Source organism: Geotrypetes seraphini, chromosome 3 (assembly GCF_902459505.1).
Source record: "Geotrypetes seraphini chromosome 3, aGeoSer1.1, whole genome shotgun sequence".
Taxonomy (NCBI): domain Eukaryota; kingdom Metazoa; phylum Chordata; class Amphibia; order Gymnophiona; family Dermophiidae; genus Geotrypetes; species Geotrypetes seraphini.
Window position 1 is genome coordinate 190,085,607 of NC_047086.1, and position 22,776 is coordinate 190,108,382.

Below are 22,776 nucleotides of genomic sequence, written 5' to 3' on the forward strand. Positions count from 1 at the left end.
ACAGAGCATGGGTAGGAGCGAGTAGGATTGCCCCTGCCCCAGCGCTGCTGCTAGACCATCAGGGAAACAAGGTAGGCCTGTGATATTTTCCTGTGGGTCTGGGAGGGGGGTTAGAGGTACCTGTTCAGGGAGGAAGGGGTAATGCTGTCTATTCTTGTTGGGGGGGGGGGCTGTTTGTGCTGAAGGTATTTTTTTAATTAAAAACAAAAGAAAAAAATTTAACCCCAATCATCTGGATTTTTGATTATCCGGACTACCCTCTGCTGATAATCAGTGTTCCACTGTACTCAGAAGATTCTGAGAAAAAGTCTGCTACACCTGTACCTCCCTATTTCCCAGCATTTCAAATTAGAGAGAGAGCATAGCCTCATCTTGCTCAATAAATTGTAAGGGAGGACTACTCTTTTGGCATCCCTCCACCTATGAAAAGTTGTAAACTCCTAACGTATCTGTTTAAACTTTGGAATTAAGATTTAAGGGGCAGTTCTTACACAAGGGTGACATCTAGTGTCTAGCATCAGGGCATGACTACAGAGCTCCAAAAGCAGCTCTGCTGTATCCACGGCAATGACTGCAATAAAATTGGATCCACACCTTCCCCCATGCAAACTATTGATGGGAGATCTCAGCCCTGGGTCCAACTCAGCAAGAAGCCCAGAGGAACAGACTATCAAAACAAAAAAAGGTCTGCCCTCTCTAAAACTTCTTAAGTCATGAATTGTAAAGACACTTGCAAATATCTACTTAACTCTAAAGAGAAGGGAAAGGTGTATAGGGAATATCAAATCAAGGATTAACAGCAATTTGCTTTCCCTTACCCCAGTCTTGAAATATAATTCATTCCCTTCCCCAGACAATAATTATGGCCATTTCATGATTAAGAACAAGTCAGTTACACTGGCTTTATGTCACCACTCTACAGTACTCAGAAACTTTAACTGACACAAAACAGAACAAAGCAAGCACAACACGATGTAGAAAAAAGAAAAATCAGATATAAAACTTTATTGCACTTCCAACACATTAAATTAACAGCATCTCCTCATCTGCATGTCAGGGCATGAGAATCCATGCTCCTGCCTTCCTAGTTTTAATAAAGTGGCCTTTGAAAATCGGTTCTGGAATCAGTGCAAAATGAAATCTGGAACCAATGAATGAATTGGCTTTGGGTCGGGTAGTTTTTGTTTTTAAGGAATAAATGGTTCTTTTGTTGTACTGTAAAAAAATCTTTGGCATCTTAGTTTATTCCTTAAAGAGCACCAGATACCTTCATGGAGTACTTTGGAAATGGTAATTATGCCCTCCAAGTCTCTCTGGCAATTCCAGTTGTTTCCCCCAACCCCATTCTGTTTTATTCTCAGGCATTGCAAATTTGTGACCATCTCTGGGAAAAAGTGACTAAAAGTTACCAGAAACAAAAAAATATGATGAGGTTTTAATAAATTCTGTTAGAGCAAACAATTTGTAATACAACAGTACAAAATCCATCCTTTTATGTGAGAAAAAAATAAATTACAGAAGTTCAAACACATAACTTTTGCAGATTGCTTATGGACTTGTTACATGAAAAAAAGGCCATTCTTAACATTTTGAATCCTCCCAGAGACAGTCACAAAAACTGCTGAAAACCCACATAGCTCAGAAAGCCCTTGGAGAAGAATGATTTATCTGTCAAAAATGTATTTGCTCCTGGTAAAGAAATTAAATAGTTAAAATAAAACCATGCTATAAAAAAAAAATAAACAGTGCCCAAATATTTTTCCTGAGGCATCAGTGGCTCTTTAAGACCAATACCTAGGGTGACCACCTTTACTAAACAATCTTGTTTTTATCTCTTGTCACATTAGCTTACAGGGGCAACTGTAGTGCATTTCTAAAAGGAACTGACTTTACTGTTACAGGAAGTCTTGTTGCCTCAACAGGAAGTCACCTAAGCCAGGCAACACAAAATGGCTGTCTCCTTTAACTCAGATTGGGGTTTTGGGGTTCAGCAAATGGTCAGATGTGATGAAAGAACTTTATCCCAGTTGTATCTTTGTATTAGCCATGAAATATTTTTTAAAAACAGTTCACTTCATGCTGAGAAATTACCCATAGTTTAGCAGGTGGTCTCAATGGAGATCTTCCTTAAAGGCACATCCCTCAGCTTTCAAGTATTGACCTGTCGCTGGAGAATCCAGTCACTGTCTTCACCAACGAAGCACCCAAAGCTTAGCAGTCAATGCTTCACCCCTTCAGTTGGGGGAATATCTTCACCCACCCCCCTATAGCTGTGGCATTTCTGTTGGGTTTCCCCAACCCCAGAATCAACAGCAAGAGTTCCACATTCATAACAGACCCAAGTTACCATAAGCTGTCTTTCTTGGGTTAGTATTGCCAAATGTGATGGCTGCACTGTTGTATGTGTTAAAAGGAAGTCACCCCAACTTTACAACAAAATGAAAATGGGTGAAAAAGGCAATATTCCAAGCTGGATGAGGTCATATCATGCCTGTTACATTCCAGGCAATACCCAGCAAGTTTAACAGCCTCGGTCATCCTGTCACTGAGGAAAGGGAAGTGATCTACATCCTGCCTCTCCATGACTGCTTCTCACCAGTAGATCCCTGGGATAGATGCATTTGTGTCACTGCATCTCCTATGTTTTGTTGGTATGTTCCATCAAATTTCAGTCTGTTCTCTTAACAATTTCCAGCTGCCAGTTTAATGGCATATATCCCCCTTCCGCTATCAGGGAAGTCTTTGTCCATGCCATTTTCTTCCGATAGGGTTTTCTACCTCTGAAGGAGGGCAGTTGAAGGGACAAGGGCATTCTGAAGTTGCAGGGTAGGACATCACTTCTAAACGGGGTGCAGGGGGGAGGGTTATCATTCCCCTTCCCCCAACCAGCAAAATTTGGAACAGGAAGGTCCTCTGCTCCTTCTGTCCCACAGTTTTTGCCCAGCAGCTCTTAAATATTTTTTGTCTTTCATCATCAGGCATCTTTGGCAGCAATGGGAGGGAAAAATGACATTGAAAATTGTGGCCTAGGCCTCAGAAGTAGCCTGGGGTTTGAGTTCGGCCTTTTCCATGGCAGTTCCATAAGGTAGAGAACGCTTGAAGAAGCCCAGCTATAAACAAAAAACAGAAACCACAAATCAGATACATTATATACACAAATATCTGCATACGAAATACTTATGTATGGAATAATCAGTAGCATAAACCTCACAAATCGATTTTTTAAAAAGTGTGTAAAGGCCACACACCATTCCCACCCATCTTTCTATGATAGGACTCCTGTACCACAGCTATGACCTATTTTTTTTTTTCAGTCAACATGAGAATTACCCAAATATGGGGCTAATTTTTCAAAATGATCTGCTTCTCCATGGACACAATGAAGGAGTTTCTCAATACCAGGGGTGCTCAAGCAACCACAGAACTGCCACATATGTTTATTAAAAACTTTATATACAGCATTAACAGCCTAAAAAGGATCCAAGCAGTTTACAATGTATAGTTCACATTCATTAAGAAAAGAACTCCATTTAAAAATAGAAGAAAGAATAAAAGCAAAAGTTAATTTTTTTTTCTTAAAATACTATAACAATCAACATCTCAATAATAACAATTCTAATAATAAAAATTATAATAGTAAAACAATCAAATCTCAATAAACCATAACTAATATATACAACTAAAAATTTCCATAACAGAAATCAATCATTACATAAATACAGATTACAGTCTCGGACTTAATTCTTCAATTTGAGAAAGCCAATTGAAAATAATGTGCTTTTAAATGTCTTTTAAAATTTATATATGACTAGTGTTTAAGCCCATTAGATTAACGGGTGCTAGAATATATGTGCAGACTTAAGAGTTAAAACAATTTACTGTCTGTCTCCTTGGCTACTGTCTGTCTATCTGTCTCATTGGCTGCTGTATGTCTCTCTGTCTTTTTTTCCTATCTCTCTCCTTTTGTTGTTTTTTTTTTCTGTGTGTGTCTCTCTCTCCTTGTGCATTTTTTTCCTTTAAATCTGTCTCCCTAGCTCCCTGTCCTTTTGTGTGTTTGACTACCATCTTCTGTCTGTTTGGCCAGCCTCCTAAAAATGAACAGCCTCACTCTCAGCCACGATTCTTTCATCTGCCAATTCCTTTATTCTTTTTCCTTCCAGTGACCTTACAGCTTCTTGCTCCTCTTCTTTCAATCTCTGCCACTCAGAGACGACGACACAGAACCTTCTGTTTTGCTTTCCTTTTCAGGGCTATCTGGGCTCGCCCGCCACGGCCTGCAGCGGCCAGCAGCCGCCGATAGATGCCGCATCCAGCAGCTGCGGCCTGCAGCTGCTGACATCCACCGCGCCAAAATCCACCTCAGGGGAGAGAGAGAGAGATGCGCGCGCATGCGCACTCCTACCTGCGGTGCCCTACAGTGCACGGAAAATGGGAGCACACAGATGGGAGTGCGCATGCGCGGCTTAGGGTTTTATTATATTAGATTCTTCTTTTCTCAAGTCTATGGGCAAGTTATTCCATAGCCGCGGAACTAAATAAAAGAATGCATAATCTCTACTTGATGCAAGATGTGCCTTCGAGATATGAGGAACAACTACCCTATTGTCATTCAAAGATCATAATAAATGCCTTGGGGCATTAAATAACACCAAATTAGAAAGATATGAAGGCTGTAGCTGAAATAATGCTCTATGTGCCAACATCAAGATCTTAAATTTGATCCTAAATTCCATTGGTAACAAATGGAATTTTAAATACAAAGGTGTCACATGATCACAAATATATGCAAGGCCTAATAATCTAATTGCAGCATTTTGCACCGTTTGCAGGTGCTTCAGGTGTCTTGACCTGCATATACTAAATTACCATAATCTAATTTTGACAATATAAAGGCATGAATTAACGTGTGCAATGATTTCTCATCCAAAAAATCTCGAATGGCTCTAAGCTGTCTTAATGCCCCAAAACCTTTAGCAACCACGGTTGAAACCTGCTCCTCAAAAGTTTAGATGACAATTGATTATAATCCCTAAGTACCTGAAATTATTTACAAGCTTTATACTATATTTATTGAAAGAAAAATCTAATTGCGGTGTTGTCTTATCTCCTGAGATACAACATGCTATTATAGTCTTGGATATATTTAGAACCAATTTATGTTCACTCAACCTTCTATTTTATTTAAGCCATCTAAAAAAGAGGACCTAAATCTAAAGTTGCATGTGATAGTCTATAGACTAATAAGATGTCATCTGCAAAAATGTATGTACTGATTCCTAGTTCTTGAATTCGTCTTGCCAAGGGGCTCAGAAAGATATTAAACAGAACTGGTGACAAGGCTGACCCTTGAAGTACTCCACAATTTAACGTTCTATCCTGAAATATTGATCCCTCAGTGACTACTCTAAAAGTACGTCCTTGGAGAAAAGCTGAAAACCAGTCAGATAGGAATACAGGAGCTTCCGAGATGAGAAGTCCCTCAGGGGAGGATTCTCAAATGTTACAGTGCCCTTAACATGGTCACTAAACCGGTTCCAGCCAGTTTGGCGTGCCAGTAATTTTACTGGCTGATTATTATCAGAACAGCCTTTGCTGAGCTTCCTAGCAGTCTCCGATTCTGCCATGCAAATGTAGTACAGCAAGGTCATTAATATTAAAAAGGTAAAAAAAGGAGCACTCCAACTGATCCTCTATGATTCCCTAACCTCGTTGTGCCACATTTGTGGCAAAAATTTTCCGACTCAGGCTCTGACAGGAAAATAAGGCTTGACAGCTCATACCCGGCCACACCAAACCCCCACCCCCAAAAAAAGAAACGTTTAAAAAACCCTCCTAATTGAAAGCAGCAGGAGGTATGCCCTCTGCCAGTGATTCCCATCCCCCGACATGAGGGATGCCCACTCTCTCCTGCAGCTGCCACTGGGCCCCAACAGTCCCGCTCCCTGACAGGAGGGATGCCTACTCCTTCCTGCCACCTCCCCCCAACAATCCCCCTCTCCCCGGTAGGAGGGATGCCTACTCCCTCCCGCTGTGGGGTCCCCGGCACCCCCAATTTACCCCCCGCCTTATACCTTTCAGATGTTGGCCAGCTGGAGGGATGCCTACTTCCTCCAGCCAGCAGGCCTGCCTCTCCAAAATGGCAGGCCTTTCCCTTCCTGGGCTGCACCGGGGAGGGGCGTAAGGCGCCAATTGGCCTAGGAACTCGAGGCCCCTCCTATACGCAACACATGCACTTATGGGGGGAATTCTATAAAAGGGAAAGGGGATGGAAGGTATATACCTCCTTTTTGTGGTTACATGTTCAAAGCAGTTTACATATACTGTATTCAGGTACTTATTTTGTACCTGGGGCAATGGAGGATTAAGCGACTTGCCCTGGGTCTCAAGGAGCAGCACTAGGATCGATCTCACAACCTCAGAGTGCTGAGGCAGCAGCTCTACCACTAGGCCACTCCTCACCTCCTTATCAGTAATGCCTAGCCGACATCAGCACGCAACCCTAAATTTGTTAATTGACTTTAATTGGCGTTTTAATTGAAAACACCATCAAAAGTCAATTCAAAACATTCAAAACATTCAAAACTAACTGAAGTTGTGCGTGGAATTCAGCAGGGTGCCTCCTGACACATAACTAAAATGGGCTGAGAATCGGTGTGGTATGACAGTAGGTGTCTGCGTTAGGCGCCATTAGGTGTAGTTAATTTAGGCTCCAGTAGGTGCAATAAAAGCGCCAAGTGGCGCATAAGTGTTAGGCACCATTTCATCCTCATATGCCTTCATGAAACAACCTCCTTGAAAGCTCCTACACAAACATACCTTGGATTGCTGACTTAGAACAGTGGTTCTTAAACCTGTCCTGGGGGACCCCCCCAGCCAGTCGGGTTTTCAAGATATCCCTAATGAATATGCATGCATATCACCTCTCTTATATGCAAATCTACCTCATGCATATTCATTAGGGATTATCTTTTGCCTTCTGTTCCTTGGCTGTTGCCTCACTGATGTAAGGGGAGCTCATGATTGGCTAGCTCAGCCAGTGACCAGAGGAGAAGGAATATGGAAAGAGTAACAGAGCCCATTCAGCTGTTGCACTGGTGGAACCACCACACCACGACCTCTGCCTTCATGGGAGAAGCAGTAAAAGCCTGAATGAGTAGGAGGGGAGAGAGTTCCATTAACACTTACAAGAATAAAGTAATCAGAAATACTCCCATCTGTGGAACTACTTATAAAAAGACATTGTGCTTAGAAAGCCCAAATCAAAAATTACTTAGAGACTTGAAGAGAAACACTTCTCTGGAGGAGGGATCCAGAGAGAGAGACAGAGAGAGTAAAACTGTACAAGGACTTTCACCAGAAAATCTAAAAGAAACCAAGTGACTAACTTTTTCTATGACCTCTGTCTGCATATCATTATGCTGAAGTGTCTTATGGTTTTTGCCTGAAAAATTCAAAGAAACCCTCGATTCAGAACTTAATCTTGTTTGGATTGACTTACTGGATGCAGAAAGAAAGCTGAGTGAGTGGATTACTGTGTCAACTGGCCTCCAAACTCAAGCTGGACCCCCCCCCTTCCATCCAGTATTAATCGCTTGTCTCACCGCCCAACTTCCTTACAGTGTCTGCCCACTCTCTCCTTTCATGTCCCCTCTTCCATCATGTTCAACCTCTGTCTCTTCCCCACATCTGCCCTCTTTCTCTCTTCTCTTTCATCCAGTATCTGCCCTCTGTTTCTCCCTTCTATAAAGCTTCTGCCTTTTCTCTCCCTTTCCAGAAGTATCTCCTTGTGATGCTCCCCCCTTCCATACAGCATCAGTCCCCTCTCTCTTTCCATCCAGTGTCTTCCTTATCTCTCTTCCCCCCTTTCATCACATCTCCCTCCTGTCTTTTCTCCTCCCCACCTGACACTCCGGCTGCTGATTCTTCTCCAAACAAGCATCATCATCAAAACAGCCTACCCATTGTTAGAATTCTCCTGTGGGGCTGCACATGCAACTTCAGTACGTACCGCTGGTCATGCCCCTCCGATGTCCTCTGTTGGTTCTGGTATAGAGCCGGCTGTCGGTCATACAGATGTGGCCCCTCGGGAGAGTGAGGCCAATTGTTTTGCCACTGCTGTTGCTCATTTGGAAATGCAGCAGCAGTGTACAGGGTGGCAGCAAGAGAGAGGTGTAGGAAGTGCTACTCTTGGGTATGCGGCAGCCCAGAACTGTTGCATGGGACTGTGAAAAAAGATGCACAGCCACAAAGAACACTGATCATGGTCCTTGAGGGCCACAGCCCAGTCATGTTTTCCACAATGAATATGCGTGAGATTGATTTACATATACTGCTTCTACTGTATGCACACAGATCTCATGCATAATTATTGTGGCAATCATAAAAACCCTTTGCTAAAGGAACCAGGAGTTAACTGCAAAATCTGGAGTTACCTTGTACAGGACATAGATTAGCAGAGCCAGGAGGAGCAGGCCCAAGAGGATGGCCAGGATAATAATCCACAAGGGGACCCCGTAATTGCTCTCTGGTTTACTCCAATGAATTGATGTGTTCACCTTTAAAACCAAAGGACAGACATATGAAGCACAGAAAACACGCAGGCTTCTTACACAACTACAAAGACGAGCAAACAAGTAAATATAGCGAAAGGGTCAGCACAGAGAACCCACATGTGAGAACAGCCTCTAGATCTGTGTCATACACTCAGCCTTCAGGCTTCATTGCCCCATACACAGTAAGGGACTGATATTCAAAGCAATTTAACTGTCCAGAAACAGCTCCTGGCTGGTTAAATGGTTTGTGCAGGGTTATTTGCTCATATTCAGGAGGACTAAACCAGTTAGTGCTGCTGAGCATCACCACAGACCCCCAAACTCAAAGCTGGTTATGTGATGAGCGGTCCGGGGTGGGGCGTGGGTACAGAGCCAGCATTTATGCAGTTAATCACACTGAACAAGTCAGTCTTACCTTTGTGGTGTTGCTTAGGCAGTTAAGTGCTGAATAACGCACTTAACCACATAAGACAGCTGCATGAACCAGGATATTCAATACCTGTGCCCAAACATGGTTTGGCACTGAATATCCAGGAATAACACTGGCGGCAGCTAAAACAACCAACACTACAGGGTAAAGGAGATGTTACTTGATATACTGCTTTTTCTGTGCAGTTATAATCAAAAAAACGAACAAGAAGGTGACTATTTGGTGCTCAATCTCCTTTAGCAGATAATAAACCACTGACTTGACACGATTGTGTTTCGACCCCAAAGGCCTGCCTCAGGAGTCTGATTTTGGATCTGAGGAGAAAGATATCTATGGGTTCACAAACGTGTGACCCATCTCTTTTAGTCTTGAAAAAGACTGTTTATACATCTGTCGTCGAAAACAAACTATATAATTACGTGAAGTAAAACAAGTTATTTGTGTCCAACTTGTGACCCACATACAGTGGTCGAAGATAGTGCTGCGAACCCGTTTGCTTTTAGACTTGTTCCAAACGGGATCACAGCACTGTCTTCGGCCACTGTATATGGGTTACAAATTGAACACAAATATCTTGTTTTACTTCACATAATCGTTCGTTTTTGACGACAGATGAATAAACAGTCTTCTTCAAGACTAAAAGAGATGGGTCACACATTTGTGAACCCATAGATATCTTTCTCCTCAGATCACAAAATCAGACTCCTGAGGCAGGCCTTTGGAGCCGAAACATGATCATGTCGAGTTAGTGGTATATTATCTAATAAAGGAGACTGAGCACCAAACAGTCACCTTCTTGTTCATTTTTTTGCCTTCCACGACCCAGGAGGGGAGAATCTCCTGTTTTTTCTGAACAGTTATAATCAAAAGCAGTTTAGATATTTTAGACAAGTACTTATTTTGTACCTGGGGCAATGATGTGTTAAGTGACTTGCCCAGAGTCATAAGGAGTTGCAGTGGGAATCGAACTCATAACCTCAGGGTGCTGAGGCAGCTGCTCTAACCACTAGGCCACTCCTCCACTAGTAGATTATGGACCCTTGAATTATCAGTTTGGGAGCCGAGTGCACAGATTCTAGTACACAGTAACACTAAGGACCAGATTCAGTGAAGGGTGCCCAAATCTGGGTGTCAGAAAAAAGATTTGTGCCCAACGCTATTCTACAGAGGGCACTCAGGGTTGGGCACCCTTGATAGAATAGAGTGTAGTGCCAATTCCCACACCCACAGTGGGTGCCATTCAGGTGTAATTCCTGATGCCTAATTTTGGGCATGCAACAGTGGTATTCTATAACACTGCATACAAATTTCCGGAACACCCCTGACCGTCCATGCCCCTCCTATGGCCATACCTTATTTTGGGTTACGCACTATAGTATTTTGGCAAGCACTATGGTATTTGGGCAAGCAGTGTTATAGAATATCGCCAATTATCAATAATAGATTGTTAACGCTCAATTATTGCCCTTAATTGGCTTATTACCCAATATAACTGCACACACATTTTGGGAATGCACACATATGGGTGCCCTTTATACAACTATCCAGTTCCCAAACAGAAAAAGCATCTCTCTGTTTGCAGAGCTCAGGCAGAGAATTCAGATTTCAGGAGCTTGTGTTCCCTACCCCCCTGGTCCATCTCTTTGTCTCTCTCCCAGTGCATCTCTCTCAAGTTGACAAGGGAAGGGACCCCTCCATCTGCCAGCTAGCAGTGAACAGTACTCACCTGATACGATCCCATGGGATAGTTCCGGGGCAGGATTTTATAGGGCATCTGCTGGATCTGATATACTGCCTCGCACTGCAGTAGGAATGGCTGGTTCTCTCTCTGAAAGGCAAAGAAAGGAACACTTTCTAACTTAAGAGCACTAATTACCCTGGAGAAATGGAGGCCACAGACTAGAGCAGTGGTTCTCAACCCTGTCCTGGAGGATCACCAGCCAGTCGGGTTTTCAGGATATGCAGGAGAGAGATTTGCATATAATGGAGGTGACAGGCATGCAGATCTGCCCCATGCATATTCATTAGGGCTATCCTGAAAACCTACTGGCTGGTGGTTCTCCAGGACAGGGCTTGGAACCACTGGACTAGAGGTCTATACAAGCATTGAGTTCAGAGACCTGTTCTGTCTCAGCACTAATGCAAAACACTTGTGCAGCTGATTCATGCAGCTTGAAGGATCACTGGCCCATAAAGACCGTGGGTGCACCAGTGTAGGGATCCCAAAGCAGCTATGACAGTTCATGCTCTCTGGCAGACTCCAAGACTAAGCAACTCAGAAGGTCTCATTAAGCTCTGTGATGGGTCAGTGTCTGTGCTGGCTGTGATATCTCTCCTCAGGCTATGAGAATAATCGGGGAAGCCTCCAAGGTAGCATATTTGCAGTTGGACAGGACTGTAAAGGTCACCCCTTCAATCAGATTTTGTGGTGGGGAAAGGAGGTAAGGAGAAGTTGTAAAATCATTGAGGTTAGACCTGCTGAGAAAAAAAAAATCATTTCTAATGAGCTTCGTTTTCTTGCATTACTGTCAGAAAGCCTTGCACAAATATAACTTCGATGTCTATGGTCAATATTTAAGTCACCTCTGACTGAAGATATCAGATAACTTTAAATTAGGGCTCAATAAATCTCAGCCAGCAAGGAGAATAGAATAGAAACATGGCTGAGAAATGTCCTGTTTTGGACTGGGATGGACCGTGGCAGAGGCCAACAACAGCCTGCTAGAATCGCAATCCTCTGCAGGCCGCAATTAGTTTTTAAAGTGAGACCAGGAGGCCAGGGAGAAGCCAGATAACGGGGCCGAGGGTAACATGTCACGTGAGGTCCTTAAAATATTGGGGCTGCTTGGACAACCACAGTGCTGGCGCCTATGCCCCTATGCTTCACTTCTCGACTGACAACCCCCATGTGAGCTCTGACATCGGGCCTCCTAATGCTGCAGCTGTAGTGACAGTGAACGGCCAGCAAGAGGCAGCGCTTAAGACAGGCTTTTCGCTGCCAGAGTGCTGTCGCTCCCGCTTTAGGAGGCCTGAAGGTATGTGGGGAGGAGGGTTGGTCATGGAATCGGTGAGCCCGATTTTTTAAGAAAACAAATCAATTCGTATCAATTCACTGAAGTGAATAATTTTGAATCAGCGAAAATGCGGATTACAAATTAACATACATGATCTATTTCTAGACAGAAAACAGTATAAAACACAAAAGCATTATCCTTCATCAGTCTTCTACATGTCATAATTCAACAACAAAACTCATTTACAAATAAGTGTGTTTTAAATAGCCATTTTGGTTGTACTATACCCACAGAAGGTTAAAGGGTCATAGATAAGAAATACTGTACTGCCTTTTTACCTCTATGTGCCAGGTGCACAGTTATAGAAATGCCCCATATAGTTTTAGAAATGAATCATTCATTGTAAGAACAATCTTAAAAGCCCTAACACATTAATTTAAACAACATTTTCTAACCTTTTTCAAGGCCACAGCACACCTACATTTTCAGAGAAATCTCTATATAACAGGAGTATGGACATGGCCAAAAGAAAATTAGAGAAACACTGAAGTCCCATCAGAGGCTGAGCTGAAAGAAGTCTAAAGATATCGTCTCAGGAGGAGGTAAGAGAGGGGATATTGAATGCAAAGCAGGGCCATACTCTAGGACTCAGGCTGTATCTAGGAAGAGGCAGCCTGTGTGACTGCTCACAAAGAAGCTACTGCACACTGAACAATCCCAGCGCTGGCAACTCACGCTAATTAGAGAATGACACGGGGAAAAAAATCTGTCCCCGTCACCGGAATACCATCCCCTTCACTGACCCGTCCCCGCCGTCACCTTCACCGTCCTGTTCCCGCAGCATCCACCCTTCCCTCTCGCCACTTCACCGCCCTTCAGCGGCCTGAGAATCTCCCTCCCTCCCCCTTACCTTTGTGGCGTAAAGAAACTTAAGGGAGGGAAGGCGCACGGTCACCGATTGCGCGTGTGGCCCCTTCCCTCCCTCCCTCTGGCCAAATCTATCTATCTCCCTCCCTTTGCAGAGCTTTAGAAAAGAAACTGATGCTGGTGAAGCCTGCCAGTACCGCCCTGCAGTCGCGTGTGTTTGGGCAGAAGCTTCTCCTCTGACAATTGTCATTTTATAAACACAAATAAAACAGAGCAAAGTTCAATAAAACCCATCTCCCCTCCCTTTCACAAATATCCCCTTCACTATTGTGAAAACTGAACAAACCAAATTACTACAGAATGCTACATAGAAAAATCAAGCTAACAGAATACTTTAGTCACACATAGCAAGAATAATGTTAGGGGAGTGCAACTAGGGCAATTGCCCCCTGGTCAGAGAGAGAGCCCTAAGCCAGCTGGAAGCTAAAGAAGCACAGCTTGGACTTTGCGGTCCCCAGTTATGTCTAATACCAGCTCTAGCAGGATACATATTTCAAATCTGAAATATTCTAATCACAAAATATAAAATAATTTTTTTTTTTTTTCTTTTTGTTATCTGGTAATTTTATTCTTCAAATCACATTGGTCTCAGGCTTTGGTTTTAGGTTCCTTCTGTCTTCATTGTGGCATGGCTGGCTCCTGAAGGTAAAATAGGCACAAGAGGAGCTCAGGAGAAGATGCCGAGTCTGACACAGGCGCAATTTTTTTTTACCACAGGAGTAAGACTTTTCACTGCTCCCACGGGGCGGTAAAAGGTCTTGTGCCCATTCCCGCGGGGCGGTGAAAGGTCTTGTTGCAAATGTCTCCATTCCTGCGGATTTACTGCGGTGACCCACGGTATACCATATTAAACGGTCCCTATGTCATTCTCTAATGCTAATCTCAGTGCTGCCCTGTTTCAGCCTTAAACTGAAGTGGTTTTTTTTTTGTGAGGATTGAAACACATTCAGTGGTTGGAGGAGCACTGAATGATTAGGTTCTACCTTTGATAATCTTCATTCTGTAAATCCACGGAGGATTCTGTACAGTATTCAATCTACACCTGCGAACCAGGTCTTGGAGAAAGCCACATGCATTGTTTTCTGCTCCTCCTTCTCAGCAGAGGAACAAAAAGCTCCCTACAGTTGAGTCCAAATGCCAAAGACAGCACTGGAACAAAGCAGATAGAAAGGGCATGGGGAACTTCACCAAAAACATATCATTATTTTGTTCTGTTCTACAATATGTAAGAAAAACATTAATAAACTGGAAACATGGGAAAAAACAGGCATGAACATGGCAACAATATGAACCAATCTGCTATGTGCAATGAGCACAAACTCGAACTTAGCCAGCGGCAAAGACAAGTACTCCGAGGGCTCTTACTCAAGATGCATACAGCCTACGCTTAAACCTCTGACAAGGTCAGAAGGCAAGCTGGCTCACAGGGGGACAGATACTGAGCTCTGATGGTGGCACACAGCAGGCTGGCTCCACAGGTCCACCTGAGGCTTGACCCGTGAAGCTGCAATCCAGCTCCACAGGAACTGCTTCCTTTCCCAGGCAGAGAGCCACCTGAATAAGGGATCTCAAGGCACTAAATCTACCAAAAAGAACTTGCGTCAAAAAAAGAATAAAATAAGTAGAGCAGATCACAAAACACTTCTGCACTCTTTGTTTGCAGAAATACTGTAGGGGGCTCTGTGCTCCTCTGCCAAGTAGGAGGAGCAGAAAATGTGTAGATTTCTGCAAGAATCGGTTCGTGGGTACAAATTGAACACCTACTGTGCAGACTTCGGTGTGAATGCTGCTAGACGTAATGATTTAAGTTTTGGATTTTGAATATAATTACTCAACTTTTCTAAATCTGAGTTCAAAGCAACAATCAGATACTCAAGTTATTTTTCTACCAAAGTGAACTTACTGTACAGTCAAAGCTGTACCTGAGGTGACAGAGGACAAAGTGACTTGCTCAAGGTCACAGGGAGCGTCACACTGCTCCTACTGATTCCATTACAGTGTCACAGCAGACTTGCTGTCTCTTTTTTGGCTATATTATGGCGAGCTGCTGAATTGCAATTGGGGTTACAGAACTCACCTGCATGAAGGTCTGTGCCCAGATTCGGAAGTACATATTGAGAACTGCTGTATTCCGCTTTTCCAGTGTCCCAACGTCACAACGCAGATGAAAACACTCCACCTGTGGCTGCGAGCATCTCTGCAGGGAGAGAAAGAGAAAGTGAGGCACGCTCTACACTGCTGTTGCTACCTGAGCTGTTTCTGTTCTGTACCTGCTTTGAGGTACACGAAGGGGTATGTAGAAGGGGTTAGACTATTCTGTTTAGTTTTCTGACCAATCTTCTTACACCCAGGAACACTTCAAAAAGGAGCAAGAGACTCACCAATGTATGCGTAGTCCCAGAGGGGTTGCGGTTGAGATCCCTCTGCTGGATGTGGTGCTGTAGATTGGGCGCTTTTGTTGTAGTCTGCTCTGTTGGAGAATGCTGCATTTAAGGGAAAATATTTTACTATCCGCTGCCTCTCTCCTTTCAATGCTCATCCAGATATTTAGTTTTCTACAGATTTTTAAAAATAGTTTCTTGAATTGTTGCTGTGATGGCAGAGATTGGTCGGTCAATGTCAATGCCAACCTTTAACCAGCAGGAGGCGCCAAACCTATAGAAGGCCAGCCATGCTTCAGAGACCCCTACTCAGCTGACTGCTTGTGGATAACCAGGAATTCCCACTTGTTAAATCATAGAAATAACTTTTTTGAATTACTACTATTAATTTATAGTCACAAAGAAGACAGTCTGAAGTAAAACTGTTGTAGAGTCCCTCCATCTAAATAGGGTTACCAGAGTTTCCATCTGTTCTGCCCTGAGTCTGCCCTCAGCCCTGCCCCATTCCACCTCCCCCCACCCCAAATCCAGCCCCGGCTCTTCGGGCCAGAGCTGGAATGCATCCGCGCATGTGGATAAAGGAGGATTAAAAATGTTTTAAATAAATCAGAGGAAAGAGACACACTTTATAGTAAACCTTACATCTCATTTATCTCAGTTTTACCAGCTGCTCAGTTTTATATGCCTATGCTCCAAAAGTCATTTCGTAACAGGATACTGCTTAACCCTGAAAAATTAAATTGCCTGAATATTCAAGTAAATTACACTTTGCATTACAACAGAACTGTTCTACAGTTCTACAGGGAGGGGATGTTTCTGCAGAGAAAACAGAAAACTGAAGTAGGCAAAAAAATTCAAGCAAATTAATTCAAGATTTTTATTCTTTCTGACTCAATGAAAGTCTTTCTGACATGTCTAAGGGCAAAATAACTCTGCCAAATTTTAACAGAATGGATGAAACCTAGCATGAGGAGGAAATCTGTAAAACAGCACAAATTTGAAAACAGGTCAATCAGACTAGCCCAATGCATTTCTAAGGGAGGAGGAGTTCTAGCTTCACATAGAAATTTAAGACAAATGTATCAGTTACAGAACAGGGCAAGGCAATTTAAAAAGTGGAATTTCTTACTCTTCCAAACAACCAGAAACTACTCACCCTCCCTACAATACTAAAACTACATCGCCCAACTGCCAGATTCCTAAAAGCTAAACCTCTGCAATATCACCCTGTAGTGCATACTGCTCATACACACAAAAAAATATCTCCCTATAACAGCAGTACCAAACTGCCCCATCTCCTAAAACTATTCCCTGCAAAGTTCCCACTTCAAAAATCTACTCCAACTGCCTCATCATCCTGTAAACTGCTCCAACCTGAAGAACTACCACCCACCATAGGTGCCAGCTCTGTGGGTGCTAGAATACCCCTAATACTCTTTCCAACACTGCCCAGCCTCAGAGCTCAAATATTCCCCATGTAAAGCTGAAAGAAAGGCAGTCTCTTCTCAGCTATTGCTCCCACTTCCCCCTGCAGCCTATTGGTCAGGCATTCCTTAGCCAGCCAATAAGCTGCAAAGTAAGCAGGAACAATAGCTGAGGAGACACCATTGATCAGATATTCCTTAGCCAGTCAATAGGCTGCAGGGCAAAGAAGGACTGAGCAATAGGCTAATAGCAGAGAGAAGAGTTGCAGTGTTTCCAGTCCAGTGAATATTGGCAGGGGGGGGGAACAAAATAGGGACAGGAATCAAATTTGGCATGGGAAAAAAACACCTAGTAAAATGACACACTAGACTAGAGTTTTAAGAAATAAGCCAGTTTGGACCAGGTTTTTGAGAAAAATAAGTCGTGCTCCCCCTAAAAAAAATGATCCACTATATTTCTATGGGAGAAGCAGTTTCAGCTTCTTCAGCTTAGAAACTTTGATACAGTGAAATATAGCAGGTAAGGTATTGCTCCTAAACTGCTTATTGTCTCTTTCAATTGAACTGAGAAAATTTAGAAACCTTTGTTATATAAAAAATACATACCTTTGCTCTATAAAAACACCCAACCAACCCTCCTATATCTCATCTTAATATTAACCTACTTCACTGGCCATTTTCACCTATCTACCCTTTGATAAGTCTTCCTAAAAAAACAAAACAGATTTTCAACTTTGCATGAAAGTCCATCTGAGCCGGACTCATTTCAGGTAAAATGCCCCAGGCTAATGGAACAGCCATTGAGAAAGCAAGGTGCTTTACACTGTCTAATGCACATCAGTCTTTCTGCAGCTGTGATCCCCCAAGCTGTGTGTGGCTGTGAAAAGTGTGTGTCCCCAGGCAGTGCAGGACAAATACATTCTATAAAATGTCTGCCCAGGTCATGATCCTAAATGCAGGTATTGTGATACCATTTAGGGTCTGGGTTCAGAGTCTGGAAAACTCTGGTCTACACCACGGCCTGGAACATGCTCATGTCATCTCCTCTGAAAATATTGCAGGGCCAAGCCACACAAAACATAAAAAACCATCACCACCATCTTGAACTGTTAAGTGGCAGCCAGTGAAGTGTGTAGAAAAAAAAGGGAAGGGGGAGGTGACATGATCTTGCCTCCCCCTCCATGTCACCTAGTTTCAAAAGATATAAGTTTTGCTGGGGCTGCTTAAATCATTACAAAGCTGAGTGGTAAGTCAAGGGAAGAAATCTAAATGTCCGGTTAAATAATATAAGAACCAAATGGGACAGAAGCAGCCTTGAACAGCCTCCCAGTGGAGGTGGTGAATACTCAAATAGAATTTAAACATGCTAGAGACCAATAGAGCAAAAGTAGTAGGAACAGGGCTGAAGAGATAAAATACGCCAATGGGAGAAGGTGATATCTGGTGCAGTGTTAATGTACCTGAGTTACTGGTCTTAAGGAAAAGGAGAACATAAGAATAGCCTTACCAATGGTCATCTAGCCCAGTAGCCCAATCTTCGCAGAGCCCAATCCAAGTCACAAGTACCTGGCAAAAACCCAAATAGTAACACTATTCCATGCTACCGACCCATGTCTGTCTCAACAAAAGACTATGAACTTTTCCTCCAGGAACTTATCCAAACCTTTTATAAAACCAGTTACATTAACTGCTCTTACCACATCCTCTGGCAAGTTAGTGAGGCAGGGTGGGCAAAAGGCTGGATTGGCCTTAAGTGTACAGCAGCATTATGGAAATGTGTTTTCTGTTGGGGGTCTGCTGAGTACTTTCAACTGACTCAGAACAGTGACTGCTGGAAACAAGATGTAGAGGCTTGGTGGATCATGGTCTGACCAGCATGGAATTTACTGTATATTCCTCCATAATATCCTACCCCTAGGACAGAATGTAACCTTCCCTCATCCCCAGAATCAAGCAAGTCTTCTGGTCATTGTCCTCTCTACACAGTCTTTTCTTGCCCACTTAGGGCCTGATTCACTATTTTCTGTCTATGGCAATGGACTTTCATGACTTGTATAAAGGGCCTAAAGAAATTCCAAAAAATAATATATATATATATATAAAACTTAATTAACATTACAATTTGTCTGTTGTCAAAGTTTATTCAATTTGAAAATTCATAAAATACATAGCAAGTCCTCACCAGTAAGTTGCGCTCGTTGATGGGGTGACTTGAAGTACAGTTCATCAACCTCTGGGTGGAATAGTGCATCACATACATCACCTGCTCATTCTGAAACTTCATCGGACATCTCAGCTCCAGCATACCGTGACTGATAGAACTGGGACCAATATTAACCAACTGCAAGGGGAAAGGAGGACAATTATCCGTATGATAGGTTAGGACAGCATTCTACAACCAATGGGAAACCACTGTTCAAAAACCACATGGACACACAGTTACAGAGACTTTCAACTCTAGGACTGGGAGGCTCAGGGTATGAGCACAGGGATACAAACCCTCTCACCTCTAGCACCTCTCACCTCTAGCTGAGAGGATGGGGATAACGATATAGAGCAGGGGTGCCCAAATGGTCGATTGCGATCGACCAGTAGATTGCAAAGGCAACGCGAGTCGATTGTGTTGCCTTTGTGATCTTTTTCTCCCTGCTGCTTCCCCAAGCCAAGCGCTGGACTCACAGGACTTCACCTCTGACGTCAATTATGACGTCGGAGAGGAAGTTATGGGCCAGCCAATCACTGCCGGGCTGGCCTGGAACTTCCTCCCCGACATTAGAATTGACGTTGGAGGTGAAGTCTTGTGGGCCTGGTGCTTGTACACGGCAAGCCTGGCTTGGGGAAGCAGCAGGGAAAAATCGGCGTGATGGCTTGGGGGGGGGGGTAGGGAAAGAATCAGGAAAATGGAAAAATCGGTACAATGGCTTGGGGGGCAGGGGGAGAGAGAAAGAAAGACAAGCAGGCAGAGGGAGAGAGAAAGAAAGGCAGAAATAAAGAGGGGGCGGGGGGAGAGAGAGAAAGAAAGGCAGAAATAAAGGGGGGGCAGGGGGAAAGAGAAAGAAAGACAGGCAGGCAGGGGGAGAGAGAAAGAAAAGGGATTTACAGAAGAAGGAAGTGCAACCAGAGACATCTTGAAATCACCAGACACAAAGGTAGGAAAAATTATTTTATTTTCAATTTAGTGATCAAAATGTGTCCGTTTTGAGAATTTATATCTGCTGTCTATATTTTGCACTATAGCCCCCTTTTACTAAACCGTGATAGTGGATTTTAGCGCAGGGAGCCTATGAGCGTCGGGAGCTGCGAGGGGCATTCAGCGCAGCTCCCTGTGCTAAAAACCACTATTGTGGTTTAGTAAAAGGAGAGGGGGTATATTTGTCTATTTTTGTATAGTTGTTACTGAGGTGACATTGCATATTTTAAAGTCATCTGCCTTGACCTCTCTGCGTACAGTGTGCTTTGTGTTTTTTTAAATTTTATTGTTGGTAGATCATATTGACTTGGTCATTTTAAAAGTAGCCCGCAAGCCAAAAAAGTGTGGGCTGGATTGTTGATTATTGCAGATTTAGCTGGATATAGGTCCTCGGCTACAATACCAATAGAATACATGGTGATGGGATGATCAGTGTATAATCAGAGCCAATTTATCACGTCACAATGTAGGCATTTCAAACCTTTATATATCTATGGCATTAAGAAGTGTGTGCTCATTCAGTGTATTTAACCTTTCTATTCTATTACGAGGTACCTACTTTAAGCTTGTATATGAAAATATAGGCTACAAGCTAAATAAGTGAAATTATAGGGAAATATGAAGGCATGGGTTATATCGTCTGCACGCCCAGGCTCACCTCGTACACATGTTCCACTTTTGGACCCAGCTCCTCCTCTTTCACGGGCTTTTGGACAGGCTTCCAGTTTTTGATTGGGAAGGAGAAACTGTCCTTGGAAACACTAAGAAACCAAAAGTGCTTATGGCCAACAGTATCATGCATTCTTTTTATCTCTTCCTCTTTGTCTCTCCCAACTAATCAACGTGAACACCTCTCTTGGTATTTTCCCTTCCTCTATGGCAGACAGCAAGAGTGAAATCTTTTCCCTACTGCATTCTCTGTACAGCCACCAGGTGTTGCTGTAAGCAAACAGGTGGCTCTTCTCCATTTTGCCTCTCTCCTTTCCTTTCCCCCTTTGCATCAGTGATGAGTCCACGTTCAGAATGAAACTCAGCTTATTTTAGATCAAGAATTCTCAAACCCAAGCCACAGCCAGCCAGTCAAGTTTCCAGAATACTGACAATGAGATAATTTGTATAAAATAGAGGCAGTGCTTGCAAATTTATCTCATGCATATTCAAACAACAAAAGGAGAAAACCAAAACAGTCTGCAGTGAATAAGGCACAAACCAAAAGCAAAGAAAACTGCAGACAGCTGTATAAAGAAGCAGGCTAAATTTATTAAATCAAAATCATGAATGCGGTTAATGTTACCACCTTGAGCCAAACCAAAGGACCCGACACGGTCCGTGTTTTGGCAAACACGCCTTCATCAGGGGTCCCAGGTGGATAAGGTATCAAATAAAACCGCAGGCAAAAAAAACTCAGCCCGAGTGCAAAAACAGCAATATGGAAACGATCTCTGGATACTCTGAGTATTGCTGTTTTTGCACAGAGGCCGAGTTTTTTTGTCTGCAGTTTTATTTGATACCTTATCCACCTGGGACCCCTGATGAAGGCATGTTTACCAAAACACGGACCGTGTCAGGCCCTTTGGTTTGGCTCAAGGTGGTAACATTAACCGCATTCATGATTTTGATTTAATAAATTTAGCCTGCTTCATAAGAACATAAGCAGTGCCTCTGCTGTGTCAGGCCAGAGGTCCATCGCGCCCAGCAGTCCGCTCACACTTTCTTTGTACATCTGTCTCATGCATATTCACCATCTTTATAACCAGACTGACTGACTAAGGTTCTTCAAAATTTATCTCCTGCGTATTCGTTATCTTCAAAATCAGACCGGCTTGGTGTGTCCCAAATATTGGGTTGAGAACTCTGGTTTAGAGGAATAGGAAAGTATCTAGCTTTGCCACGGCTCATATTGCTACACTCACCCGTTGATAGACATGGTAGAAAATGCCTCCACCTGAAGATCCCAAGGAACCACCTCACTCCTGGAGTTATTCTCATTCTTGCTGTCAAAGACAAAAACACAAAATCACACATCATCCTTACCATTTTCTGTGCCCTTTTAATCCCTCCCCCCCTCTCTACCCAGATTCTTGCGTTACCTGTTACTGCAATGGTTTACCCTTGATCTTCCTGAGCTAATCTTACTCCCAATGCAGGAAAATAGACATGGGGAAAAAAAAAATCAGTCTAAGACCATTGCACTAACGGGTAGCACAGTGGTCATGTAAAGAGCAAGCAAATCATGTCAGATTAAATTACAGTTATCGCAAAAAAACACACTAAATCTAGCAGCTCTTTTCACTCATTTCACAGAGCTGAATCTTTAAGTCAGCACAAGGGATGCAGAGGTTTCCCCCCACCTACTGCCAAGTTGGCCTGCCATACGACAAAAATGTCTCTGGTCCCTGACTCCCCATTCATGACCTCCCCTTGACCTCCATCCCTCACCTTCTCATGCACCTTTAAGCTTGAAGCAGGAGTGCTGCTCACTTGGTCCTGCCTATGGTCCACCATCTTGAAACCCCAACCTGGGCTGAACTGCGTGGAGTCAATTTGCCAAATTATTGCCTTATTTGGTAGGCTGATGTTTTGCAATGTGTCCCACAATGCACTGCATTGGCTTTGGCAATGCCAATTTTCAAGATGGCAGCACGGAGATAAGAGAGTGTGGGTATCAGTCCTGCTCCTGCTTCCTAATTTAAAGTTGTAAAAGGTCCAAGAGGCTCTTCAACTAGATCATCAGAGATGTTTTAGGGGTCAGGGATCTAAGTAAATCAGGTCTGGAGATTTTTCACAAGTCTTCAGTTGACACTAGCATAGACCTGTCTGTGCATATATTTGGTGTATTCTGCCCTGTTAATGTACAT

General features: G+C 43.2%; 1 protein-coding gene across 1 annotated transcript in view; it reads right to left on the reverse strand.

The window, feature by feature from the left end:
- Positions 1-975: 975 nt before the first annotated feature.
- The window catches only part of ITGA5 (integrin subunit alpha 5), a 239,741-nt gene continuing 217,940 nt past the window's right edge, over positions 976-22,776 (reverse strand). The window contains exons 23-30 of the mRNA XM_033937236.1: positions 21,832-21,912; positions 20,577-20,679; positions 18,911-19,069; positions 15,305-15,406; positions 15,001-15,120; positions 10,709-10,810; positions 8,433-8,555; positions 976-3,110 (exon numbers count right to left, since the gene is read on the reverse strand). Coding sequence (XP_033793127.1) covers positions 3,027-3,110; positions 8,433-8,555; positions 10,709-10,810; positions 15,001-15,120; positions 15,305-15,406; positions 18,911-19,069; positions 20,577-20,679; positions 21,832-21,912 — 874 coding nt within the window. The 3' untranslated portion in view covers positions 976-3,026. The remainder of the gene's footprint in view (positions 3,111-8,432; positions 8,556-10,708; positions 10,811-15,000; positions 15,121-15,304; positions 15,407-18,910; positions 19,070-20,576; positions 20,680-21,831; positions 21,913-22,776) is intronic.